This window comes from Ipomoea nil, unplaced genomic scaffold (genome assembly GCF_001879475.1).
Source record: "Ipomoea nil cultivar Tokyo-kokei standard unplaced genomic scaffold, Asagao_1.1 scaffold2283, whole genome shotgun sequence".
Taxonomy (NCBI): domain Eukaryota; kingdom Viridiplantae; phylum Streptophyta; class Magnoliopsida; order Solanales; family Convolvulaceae; genus Ipomoea; species Ipomoea nil.
In genome coordinates this window covers 3,106,712-3,120,023 of record NW_017618711.1, presented here as the reverse complement: position 1 = coordinate 3,120,023, position 13,312 = coordinate 3,106,712, and the positions used below count along the sequence as shown (strand labels likewise).

The 13,312-nt window shown below is 35.1% G+C and overlaps 1 protein-coding gene across 1 annotated transcript; it reads right to left on the bottom strand.

Annotated features, from left to right (window-relative positions):
* Positions 1-2,472: 2,472 nt before the first annotated feature.
* Positions 2,473-10,496, bottom strand: LOC109151284 (auxilin-related protein 1). The gene is made up of 9 exons (XM_019299215.1): positions 10,369-10,496; positions 9,697-10,308; positions 7,260-7,569; positions 7,044-7,185; positions 6,811-6,911; positions 6,429-6,494; positions 5,889-5,978; positions 3,119-3,295; positions 2,473-2,868 (listed from the first exon to the last, which is right to left on the bottom strand). The coding sequence occupies exons 2-9, from the start codon at positions 10,194-10,196 to the stop codon at positions 2,830-2,832; spliced, it is 1,425 nt and encodes a 474-aa protein (XP_019154760.1). The 5' UTR covers positions 10,197-10,308; positions 10,369-10,496; the 3' UTR covers positions 2,473-2,829.
* Between the last annotated feature and the right edge of the window lie 2,816 nt (positions 10,497-13,312).

The window sequence follows — 13,312 nt, the reverse complement described above, 5'->3', positions numbered from 1 at the left end:
GAGTCATTTTTCAAAAATATTTTCCTTTTTCGTGTTTGGTAGCACAACAGAAAACTGTCGTTTGTGTATTTGGTTCATTTTCTGAAAAATGAAGCAGAATATAATTAAACATTTATATAATTAATTATTTTGTTTAAAATCAAAAAATAATTATAATAGTATTTATTATTATTTTTAAATCAAATCATATTAATTATTAAAAAAATTAAAAAATTAAAACAAAAAAAGAAAGACGGTGGAAACTAGAAAGAACTTCTCTCTAATTTTTCTTGTCGGAAACTAGAGAGAAATTCTTTCTGGTTTCCACACCCGGAAACCAGACAAGTTTTCGACTGCGAAAACCAGAGTTCCTCTCGCTTTTTTATTATTTTTATTTTTTTTTTATTTTATTTTTTATTTTATTTTTAAGGTTGCTGGCGGAAACATTGTCGTAAACCACACAACTTTGATTTCTGGCGGAAAAGTTTCCGTCGAAAATCAGACCCCATTAGTTTTTGTCAAAAATAAAACCACTAGTTCCTGCCAGAAACATTGTCGTATGTTTGGCGAAAAATGACTTCCTCCAAATTTTGACGGAAGTTATTTTCTGCTAAATTGGTTTGATTTTTCCCAATCAATGAAAAATATTTTTCATTAACTGAATTTTTCAATCCCATCCAAACATGGAAAACTTGAAAAATAATTTTCAGAAATTATTCTCCGAGTTTTCAAACACAGTCTTCATGCATCACCGAAATATATATGGTAGATGCACAAAATTACAAAATCGTCATTAATTTTCAACTGTTAATCTGAAACTCATCTTAGAGCATCCACACTTGTGTATATTATGGGGAGATTTCAGTATTAATTCTTCCCAATGGAGATAATAACAAATGTGGGGTGGGGATAATTGTGGAGATATTCATACTGCAAATGAAGGGAGAATGGCAGAAAAAGAAGAAAGAGAAAGAAAAGAAAAAAGGGGCTGCTGTGCGCGTTTCGCGCACAGCAGCCCGCCCACACGGGCGCGTGCAAAGCACGCGCCCGAGGGCACGTCAGGCGCGCCGAACGGCGCGCCTGACAGGTTCTTTTTTTTTTTTTTTTCGTTTGTTTTTTAATTTTGGTTTTTTAATTTTTTTTTCTCCCTTCCCCACATTCTCTCTCGTAATCACTCTTACATTATCCCCATATTCTTCCCAACTAATGTGGATGCTCTTATGGTTCTGATTTATCTGCACGTCCGCATAGGAGCCATTGGCCGTATCAAAGCATGGCCCTATTGACCAAGCCTGTAAGCCTACTAGTCGAGCCTTAAAACTTTTGGTTTGACCTATTTATCTAAATGGACAATACTATAGACTCAATCATAACCTTTTTATTAAAAATGTCGAGTCAAGTCGAGTAAAAACTAGATCGAATTATAGACCCCTATTTTGAGACAAATTATAAAATATAAATACAGAATATCTCAACTGCAAATATATAACTTTTTAACTATTGTCTAACAATTGCCTATTTGGAATCCTAACCAATTCCCATCCCTATGTATAAGCGTGTAAACAAATCAAATAAAAAAATTCAATTCTTGATTCGAATTGGAATATGGTGATTCAAATTCGAATATTTCGAATACGAATACGAATTCGAATACTTTTTTCGATTCGAATATTTTTCGAATACGAATACGAATGAGAATGTATTCAATTTGAATAGTATTTTAATATATTTGAATATTTTATGCTATTTAAATATAAATTTTTATTACATTTTATCTTAATTTATTGGAGAATTTTGTAAAAATTAAGTTAAACATTTCAAATTCGATATTTGAGTCGAATTGAATATATTCAAATAAACTGGTCGAATCAATTACGAAGCAAATTTGATATTCGAATATTAAACGAATACAAATACGAATATTTGAATATATAGTCGAATTCGAATTGAATAGTGAGATATTTGACTCGATTCGATTCGTTTACACCCCTACCTATGTGAACAACCATTATTGCATGGACCATGGTGAACCATAAATAAATAAAAATTACATTTTTAATATACTAAGGAACATTATTTATATACATAATGTACATTTTCTGAAAGTACATTTTTAATATACTAAGGATACATTATTTTATATAATGTATCTTCAATACAAAATAATGTACCTTCAATACAAAAATAATATATTTTTATATATTAAAAATGACCATGGTCCACACAATAATTTGCCAACTACATGAATGTATAGCCCCGGCAAATAACCAAATCCAGCACCCTAACTGTCTAACTCCAATTTAAATAGTTCTTTTTATTATTTCTTTAAAAAAAAAAAAAAAAAAAAAAGAAGATTTTCAATAAAATCTCACTTTATATTCCATTCATTCTTCACATTCCAAGCGAAGAAAGGTCCTCAAATACTAACTAGAGATATGAGCCAAAAGAAAAACAACAACAAAAAAAAAAAAAAAAAAACAACAAAAAAACCTATAAAGGAAACAACATAGGCTGCTTTTCAGTTTTCACAGCATGAAATTAGCACCAAAAATGGTTGCCACAAACTACAATGACGCCGTTAATATAAGAGTGAACCCTCAATGATCTTTAGCATCTAATTGAACAAATTATGCACAATGCAAAAAGCTATGACAACACAACCCAACTGGGCATAGTATGTGAAGTATTCAACTTGTTTGCAAAAAACCATTTAGAACAAACAATAAATAAACAAATCCATGCAATAACTAACGAGTAACGATTGCAAAGGCCATACCCTCCTTTATGATGTGGATTAACAGAGTTTGTCCACTAACAATAAAAAGGCACCAAAGATGATATGATACTGACTCATCTTAGTTCTTCGGCGTTGAATTTGCCAAAAGCTTCCTGTTTCCAAACATTAAGGAAAACAAAATCATTAACATCAAGATAACAACTCATTAATTTTTTTTTAATCTTTTGTGAAGCTTTATTTAGTAAATCAAAATGTTCTCCAAGCAAAGGAACCTAAATTTTAAATCAACTAATGATACGAGAAAGACAATACAAATGGTTGGGTAATTTTCGAGTTTCACTTATTAAGATAATGCAAACACAATTTGGATAATCAGAAATTCAAAGATCAGTAGGGGTTTACCTTCAGAATATCAAAAACCTTCTCTGCAATATACTTTTCTCGGAGACTTGCCCTCTTTTGTTGAACCTTGTCTGGGTGAACACATAAAGTTGCCTTATGATAGACCTTCTTGACAGATGTTGAAGTGATCAAATCAGTCAATGAAACTGCCTGCCAACCACATTCAGGCCATAGCACCTATACAACAGAGCATCAATATCAGATTATAGCGTGGGTTGCCACAAATTCATTCACATCCATGCACTCAGAAAAGAGAAACAAAAGTTCTTAGAAAGAGCCCTAACACACTCGAGATAAATGAGAAGCACATGCAACAATGACCAATATGGTCAAAAACATCTTGAATATTGGCATCCTCTGCAGTAGATCAGAACAAAACTAACAGAACTAATGCACTTTCCTATTGGGCAAAGATAAATTACTACTCAAATATCTCTAGTCAGAACTGCAAATACAAATGAACTTTCAAACAGTTTATAGAAACCACAGGAATAATTACACTTCTAAAAAGTTCAAGTTTTGGGCATTTGCAGCATTTTTGTTTTTGATCAGAAGTTCAGAAGGTGCTTCATGTTTAAACTTTCATTAATATGTTTTAGCTGTCTTCTATGATATATATTTCTATACTATATCCATCTTACACAACTTTTTCCATTTAAAGTATCTGTAACTTTTAGAAGTTTTAAGCAAGATGCTTACATGGTCTATTTTGCCATTTGTTTCGTACACATCTCTCTTGTATAAAATGTCAAATTGCTGTTGGAGATTGTTTTAAGATAAAGTTGCAACCTATTTTATTGGCATGTAGATCATGTGGAAAAAAGTTAAAATCCTTGTTGAAGAATCTTTTAAGATAAGTTGCAAACTAAGGAATCTATACAACTGTATTGTTTGCAAGCAGGTACTATCAAGGAGTCTTGTTCCCACCAAAATCTCACTTTAAGCCACCAATAGCTAATATGTATGTTGTGAATGCACCAACAACACCGCATTACCACAACCCTTAAAATAAAATAAAATAAAATCTTGGTTTATAGAGACAGGTTCAACAGTCTAAAGTGAAATGAAAACTAACAAATTATGCATCAACTATTAGGCGCACAGTTTATTTCTTCCCTTAACAAATCTTGGTTCACTTTTTGTTGCAACTAGCCATACTTTTAGGACATTTTCATAGCACGCTTACATGTAAATTTCCATTGCAAATTAGTCATTTGTTTGAATTGTACTTAAATTCTCTTTGCAAGAAAATAAAGGGGATATAGAGAAAATTCTTTCCAACTTCCTTCCCAAACTATTTCCAGTTGGCTTTGTCAAACATAGGTTTATCAAAACAAGCCACTTTATAGAGTTCCAACTCCCAAGGCTATATGAAAGAACCATATTCAAATAAAGAATTCAAATGAAGGCCATGGCTACTACTACCACTACCTTTATTAGCATCACTACTTACTTTATTCATAACTATCGATCTAGCCTTACCTTATTCTACCTAAAATCCCACCACAGCCTACTTAACCATATCCTTGCATACTTACCTCTATCACCACCCACCTATATACCCCACCCCTAGCTACCTACACCCCACAACTAACTACCCACCCACCCACTTGGTCACGGCCACTACTAGCACTACCTTTATTACCATCATTGATTACTCTATTCATAACTACCTATCTACCATTACCACTTGGCCATGATCACTATTACCACCAACTTTATAACCATCATTTTTTTACTTTACTCATAACTATCTATCTACCCTTAACTTAATTGACCTAATCCCACGACAACCTACTTAACCCTATCCCTACCACTGTCACCACACAATATCACTGTCACTTATCATTTGCATTACAACTTTATGCTCTTTTTATGAAAAAGCAATTGAATTTCAATTACGTTTGTATTTAATAAGTTCGAATGTAGTTGACTTTGGACATATTTTTATAGTTTTTCAATAAAAAATGAAAACATGAAAAGTTTCAAAAATTTGGAAAAAGAAAGTATGTTGTATAACTAATAGGCCCTTACATATTAGGTGCTCCCATGGGACCATGTTTCCTATGTCGACAAGTTTAAATATGGAGTTTAGAAAGCATTCCACTATTAGTGTTAAGGACAAATGTGGTGCTAGGAAATACAGGATGTTCAATTTGAGGGCCCTTTTGCCTCATGGTAGGGTGAGTATAGAGAGAGTATAATGGATAGGAACTAAGCTAGATAGGCAAACAATCTTCTTAAGTGGAAAAGCAACTGAGAAAAGCAATGGACTATGAATACAAAATTATGATTTAAGGGGGACATTAATGCAATGTTAGTGGTTCACAAATGATAGGGAGACGGTAGTGTTTTTGGATTGGAGACTCAACGAAGTGTCCTACATTGGAAAATTGAGTAAAGCACAATCATAAGCACATGGGAGAAACAAGACCTATTGACCTAGCTTTTGGTCAAGTTAAGCTCTCCTGCAATTTTAAAAAACAGAACATTGCAAAATCAAGCCATGAAAGAACTTTTTAAAAAAAGGATATCTATTTCATAAAACACAAGCACACTCCGAATAATAACACGCCCAATAATGTAAAAGACATAACATTGGAAAACAAATTATGTGGAGGACACTAGAAAAATTGAAAATAGAATTTCAGGGTTTAATTTTTATTCTTCTCAAGAGAGGGATAGATGATGAGACTAAATTCTCAATAACAAAACAAGCTTGCTAAGAAAATGATAGGAGAAGAACCAACAAAGCTGATAAAGAACATACATATTGCAACGATGAGAGTAATGCACGAAGGTTGCCCTCCTTTCCTGCAGCCCAACGCTTTATTTCCTCATCCAAAGCTTCAGCAAGCCTCTGAAACAATTGCAACTTACTTTTAGATTATCAGATAATATATAAAAAGACAACTTGCTTTTAGAACAGACAATATCTGATAGGAAAAACTTCTAGTTGTTTTGGTTTTCTTGTTTCTTGATTGATATGAAAAAAATGAAATAAAATTATGAAGAAGACAGGAAAAGCCACCACCCTGAGAAGTAAGGCAAGCAAAGTCTTCCACTCCACTAGTTCAAATAAAAAAGCCCCCCAATTCCAATCCAAGGATAGGGATGTTCCTTAAAACTTAAAAGCCAATGCATAGATCCTTAATAATTGATGAAAGTGCACATGTTATATTAATATGAAAAACACCTCACATAATTCTTAAAAATACCATTTAACTACAAATAGCATATCAACCTCAACGAAAAGAATGAACGTTACTAAGCAATCTTTTGTAGCTAGAGGCAATGAGCAGAAACTTACACTCTTCTCGTCTTGCTCTTGCTGTGTCTGAAGATCACGCTGATTTTTTTCAGCCAGAGCTCTAGCCTGGAAACAGAGACAACCACATATTTAGTAAAATCAGTTTATTTGCTTGCACTGTTTAGGGTACACTCCGAGAAAAAAAATGCATCACAACCCTCATGGCACTGTTTATTGTATAGGGCAGCTTCTTAATTCCCATAACAACTAAATGTAATTATTGTTTTAGAAATTATCTTTTAATCCTTTTATGAGTATTTTCAGATTTAAGTATAAGCGCTGATACTATTTAAGTCTTCAGAGAATTCCTGATACTATGGAAATGTTTAACTATTATAAGTAAATAAATAAACTATGCAAGTTAGAAAAAGTAGTAAAGCACCATTCGCTCCCGGGTCCTTGTATGGTGATTCAATCTAGCTCTTCTTCTTTCTACACTTTCTCCTTCTACTTCATGGAATTCATCAAATGACGAGCCAAGGTCTACATGCACATAAATAACAAAATAAAAATTTATTATCACAAAATATTATTAAAAACTAGTATCAATAGAAATAACTTCAGAAGAACTTTTCACTATGCAAATCACGTTTTAGCAATTAAAAATGATGTTACCTCCAAAAAGAGAGGAGGAGAAGTCATCAACAAAATTTTTCAAAGGTGATTTGCTCTTTCCAGTAGATTGGGTCCCATGAGAGGTCCACTTATCTTTCGTGCCTCCTCCATTATTGTTGAACAATCCGTCAAACATGTGGTCCTAAAGCAAAATATGAGATATTAGTCCACTGAATTTGTATAAGACTTCAACAAATAACAGGCTGCCGTTTCTACCGTGCTGGTATTGCTTAATATGTCCCCTGCACTATGTGTCTTTTTCACGTTCGACTCTTTTCTAGAAACATAATGTTGTTGTCCTTGTGAGGTACTCGTACCCCTACCACTCACAAAATCCTCAAGTTCATCGATTGACGGATTAGTTTCTGCAAGTTTCTCCAATGGATCAGAGGATGGCCAGGAAGAAACATTTTGCACAGGTGGGGTAGATTCGAAGACCGAAAAAGGATCATCAGCAAAGGTGGAGCTTTGTTTGTATGAATGAACACTTGATTGCTGAGAGTGACTTGTCCTTGCTGATTTTTCACTATGCAAAAGGAAATGCAAATAACAAGGCTATTTCAGTGCAGAACAAGCCAACTACAATAACTATATTATGTTTATTCACAACAGAAATACACCGTCACTCAAAAATCACCAACACTTCCTATTATATATATCCCATAAGAACTATTCTTGAATAAATTCAAAAGTTCTCAGTGTAGATTCCCAAGAATACTATAGGGACTATTCTGTTTATGAAATCCAATAGGGAACTACAATCTAATGCATGTTTTTTTTCAGACATGGCACTTTTTTTGTGGGATGGTGGGAGTAATTAATGCCATCAGTATGAACCAACGATTGAATGGCTAATTATTTCAGCAGTCTAGCCCAAACATGGCTATAGCAATTTAAATGTATGTCAACAATTTTACTAAGAAATACATATTCTCACTCATAAACAAACATGAATATGTTATTCACTTACTGGAGTTCAACTAACAACTTGTAGCCTCAGATGATAAATGGTATGCTCACCATTCCCAACAGGCCACACTAAGTAGCAGTACTCAAAGCATTAATATGCATGAAGTCAATCGATCACTAAGAGAACCAATACAAACATTAAACAAGAACAATTTACAATTGATGGATATCAAGGACACAATCTCCAACCCTTTCTATTCAAGCCTAAGGGCTCAGATAAATAAATAAACAAATAAATGTAGGCCTAAACAAAATAGAAATTTGCATATCTGTAGCACACAAACCAAATATTGATGCATTTAAATAAAAAGAAAAAAGTGTCAAATAAGTCCCTAAGTCAAGCAAATAGTGCAATTGAGCCCCTAACTAAAATGAGCTTTTCATCAAGAACCTTTAAATAAGCAAAAAAGTGCAGTTGAGTCATAATCTTACATATTCAGCAGGCAACCACTAACTAGGCTTTCACATGTACTTTTACTCATGTAATTGGGCATTTGTATACAAAATTTTTTAAAAAAATTAGAAAACAAAAAGCCTCGAACAAAGACCACAGTGGCTATCTCCGTCCAACGACAGCCATGGCTGCTGTCAAACAACCATAGGTATTTGACAGTAGCCATGGCTATCTTCATGAGTCCAGATTCCAGATTTGGACATCGAGGTCCAGATCTGGACTCTGAACTAAGACAATGGGTTCCCTTCGTCTTAGAGTTCACAAAGGGAAGCTAATGGCCTCCCCTCGTCTTAGAGTAGAGGGGGGAAGGGACTTGGAATTACATCGGAACACAATAATTTATTGGCCATGGCCACCCTTGTCTCGGAGTGGTTACTGTCAAAACAGCTGCAGCTGTTGCAGGACAGAAACAGGCCGGCAATTTTTTTTGATTTCTTTTATTCTGTTATTATTTTTTAAAATCTTCACAAAATTCTCCAATTCATTACCAAGTCACTGCCACATCTAAATAAAGTACACATGGAAGTCTAGTCAATGCCAAATCAACATATTAAGACTCAATTGCACTATTTGACGTTTTAAGAGGTCATGAATCATGATGGAACTTTTATTTTTTTATTAATTAGAGACTTAATTGCACTATTTACTCAACTTAAGGGGCTTATTTGACCTTTTTTCCAAGAAAGAAAATAGCAAGTTAAAAGTAGAAGAAATTGCATTCCAAGTCCAAAACATAAACCAAAGGAGAATATAGCATTCTAGCAATAATTGAAATGTAAAAGTTATAAGGATAGAATATTCAATTGTCATACTACCAAAATTACTATACAAAAGTTTAGCCTATGATTTTAAGCTCTAAAAAGCCCTGAATTAAGATGTTATGTAGTCCCCCTAATGGAAATAAATCCTTTATGATCACAGTTCTATAACCACATACAGAATACTCAGAGCAAGCAAGAGAAAAGCTATATCATCCCCTCAGCACCGTTGCAAGAACCATGCAAATCAGAAAACCATACCATTTTCTAAAGAATTTTTAAGCTTTTGATTAACTTAGCAATTCCAAATTCTGAAACAAATTTTAACTCAGCTGACCAGATCTGAAGCTAAAGCATATTCTTTTGATGATTACATTCAAAAGAAAATCATAATTGAATATTTTTTTTGAAAGGAAACACACAAGAAATTCATTGAAAGGCGTCAAAAGCCAGGAATTAAGTACACCCATACCTGTTGCTATGAAAACCAAAACCAGGAATCAAATCATCAGAGTCATGCACATTTTGGACTGCAGTTTTCTTCAGGCCTCCCGATTTGAATCCCAAATTCCCAAACAAATCATCAACCGAATCACTCGGCTTGGGCGCAGACCCGAAAAAATCAAACTCGTCTCTCAAATTCGAATTGTTTCTGTTATTCCCGTTCTGATTCGTCGAACCCTTAAAAAACGTGTCCAAATCGACATGACTTTGCTGGGCGGTGGTCGAGTTCGAACTCGGGAACTGCCCGCCAAAGATATCACTATTGTCATAATTCTGTTGCCCAGAAGTTTTACCGGATCGGAAAACGCCATCCAGATCATAGGGATCCGAATTGTGGGAAGACTTTTGCCCCGAATCGTTAGGGAAACCACTGCTGGGCTTGCTTTTAGCTTTTAAATTGGCCAAAGGAATCGAATTTCCACGCGACTTGACGCCATACCGCTCAACCAGAACTCCAAACTCATCCATGTTCTTGTATTCCTTTATTATATAAGATATATGTATATATACACACAATTGTATATGTTTATAATGTATAAGTTTCTAGAAATATGTAAACAGAAACCAATCGTATTCAGAAGTGGAAAGGGTTTCAAAAAAGAAAAAAAAAAAAAAGGTGGAAAGGAGGAAGGATGAAGAAGAGGAATGAACCGAGGATGAAGGAGTGAGAGAGAAAACGGAGTGAAATGGAGCTTCTTTCTCTCTCCTCTTAACTCTTTCTCTCTCCCCTCTCCCTATTAAGGCGTTTGAAGCTGTCGTTGATGGAGTGTCGGCGTAGCGCGTACGTGTTTCAAATACCAACGATTCAAGTGGCAGTCACCGCGCCGTGCCAACTGCCAATTAGCTAGTGCTTTCCCAATCATTAGCAATGGATCCTTCATCCTTGCATTTTTATTTTTTTTCATATTATTAATTATTAATTTATATAAAAGTAAAATGAATTTTTCCATTCATAATTTATACTCCTTCAATCTCATTTATTCTATTTGATTCGGTTGATGAGTTTTGACTAAATTTATTTTTAATTTAATCTTTTTATGATGTTAAATTTTGTATTAGTATATAAAATTTGTATATTTAAAAATTACATTAAAATACTATTTTTTTTGGTTGAACATTAAAATACTATTAGACACACAAAAAAATTTAAATTTAAAAATACTTAAAAAATGCTAAAGAAAATTCTTACTATAACAAGTCATAACTTTTGAAAAGTAAAATTGTTAATTTTTTCCCGCCCAGTTAAAACGATGTCGTTTAAGGAATGTTTTTAATGTATTGAATTAATCCGGTTCATTGGGACTCTTTAGAAATACCTTCTTTAATCTTTTACAAATACAGTAGAACTCCAAAGCTCCATCATCTTGCCTCCTCTATACATTATCCGGTTCATTGGGACTCTTTTGGAAATACTTCCTTTAATCTTTTACAAATATAGTAGAACTCCAAAGCTCCATCATCATGGCTCCTCTATACATTATGGAGTGTGAAATATCTCCTTTAAAAACTAGGAGTGTTATAAGAGTTAGATGCGTCCGCACATATGAAATATCATAAAGGAGAGTTAGTGAGTCGCATATATTCCTATTTAATATTGTTGATTTAATTTGTGTATATTGTTAAATCAATGTTAATTTGTGAAAATATATACTTGTTTACAAAATTGTTTTTCAGAATTTCCTTTCGTTTCTATTTATCACGGGGAAGCTTTATTCATGCTCATATTCCGAAGGTGCATGTGTCTAAATTCCAGTATAGATTCAAGGAAGAGAAAGTTTACCATATTAAAAAAAAAAAAAAAAAAAAAAAAAAAAAAAGAAGAAGTTATCACTAACTTCTATACATATAATACTAGCAATAACATGTTTATGATCAAATTTAATTATGCAACTGTCGTTAAAGAATACAAGAACATAAACTTTTCAAGGCACATGTATCGGTTAAGGTCATTTTTCTGAGTTGAAATCACTAGGGGGTTTTGAAGAGAATGAATTAATTGGTAAGTCTTTAATGATACTTGGTTATGTCTTAACTATTTCATTTTTTTTTTTTAGTTCCATGCGTTTCGTAATTCTGATGTTTGTATTTATATGTTTGACAGAATAATGGGACAAACACCCGATCCGAAACCACCTCGATGCCAACAAGCACCGTGACCCGGAACCACCTCAGGGAGGCTAACGGTCAACATGAAAATTATGAAGGATAATGAAGAGTTGCTCCTCCATTATTATGGTGAATAAATGTAATTTGGCTCCTCATTACTAGGGGACCGTTACGTAAGTAGAAGAACGTTAGAGGCTTAGCATAAATAGGAGACTCTTCATTCAAAAGGGGACTCTGAAACTTTGTACTAGAACTCTTACCAATGCATAATTACGTTATATAGTTATTCCGGTAACATATTTACAACTAATGGTGCTCTCATTGAGAGAAGAGATGAAATCTCAAGCAAACACGCTATGCATTTGGAAGAATGGCTCGTTCAGGATCCAGCAGCTCTCACGGTTCTCGCAACCTGAACCGCAATGGCAACACCTCGGGTGATCATTGAGACCAACTCAATAACATCCATGGAGGGGACCTTTGCGAACAGCTCAACAATGGAGGAACCGGTGCACTCGTCCAAGCCGTGGACATCCAGGCGACTGCCCAGGCTATTCAGGAAGCAGCAGCGGCACTAGCCCAGATAGTGGCAAAGATGCAGGGTCAGGTGCACCCGCCACTGCCCCAAGAAGTTTAGGTGGAGTCCCCACGGAGAGAGAAAACCTAACAGTGAGATGCAACCCGTGTAACTAGGGACCCAAAATATCGCACTAGGACAAGGGAAATGAGAGGTCTAGAAGAGGGCGCTCAAGGAAGTAGACCGGTCAAACAACCAGCCGCTTCTAAGTATGTCTTGGAACGGTTGGGGGAAAGGTATCCGTGAGACAAAGGTTGGGATCACGACTCGAGGGATTCTCCACCAGATGCCCTCGCTGATACGGGAGTAGAGCAGATGAGCGATCACCAATAGAGAAGATTGGCGAGTCTGATGAGCCAGCCCCGCGTAGAGGACCCCCGAGGAAGCGGTGGTTGGAAAGTTGCAAAGAAAGATTGAGGAACTAGAAAAGAAAGTAGAGGCGAGGGAACTGCCGCCAGAACCCGAAGTGAGGATGACTGCTCCATTTACCCCAAGTATAATGGATGCGCCTCTACCGAGGGATTTCAGGCTACCCGCCATCAAAGTATACACTGGGACCTTCGACCTGTGTGTCCATATGACAAGATACAAGGCGGCTATAGTAATGATCGGGGTAGGCGATGCCATCATGTGCAGGGCACTCTTGTTTACTTTGGATGGGACGGTCCAAGATTGGTTCAATACGATCCCGGATGGTTCGATCCAAAAATTTTCAGAACTATCGAAGAGCTTCTTGACTAACTTCTCCGGCAACATAAAGCACAAGAAGCCCTTCTCTCACCTCTGCGTAATAAAGTAGGACAGAGGGGAGAGGCTAAGAGATTTCCTGAACAAATGGAAGAAAGAAGTTAACAACGTCTACGATTTTGACTCCAAGGCAGCGATCCCAATATTTATCCAG

Bases quoted from the DNA above. Each gene is read 5' to 3' on its own strand.
- LOC109151284 (XM_019299215.1), bottom strand. From the start codon at position 10,196: ATGGATGAGTTTGGAGTTCTGGTTGAGCGGTATGGCGTCAAGTCGCGT. The intron at 6,912-7,043 runs GTAACATCATTT...ATGTGCATGTAG, and splicing joins CTCCTCCTCTCTTTTTGGAG to ACCTTGGCTCGTCATTTGAT. The intron at 5,979-6,428 runs GTAAGTTTCTGC...CAATTGTTTCAG, and splicing joins AAGAGCAAGACGAGAAGAGT to AGGCTTGCTGAAGCTTTGGA.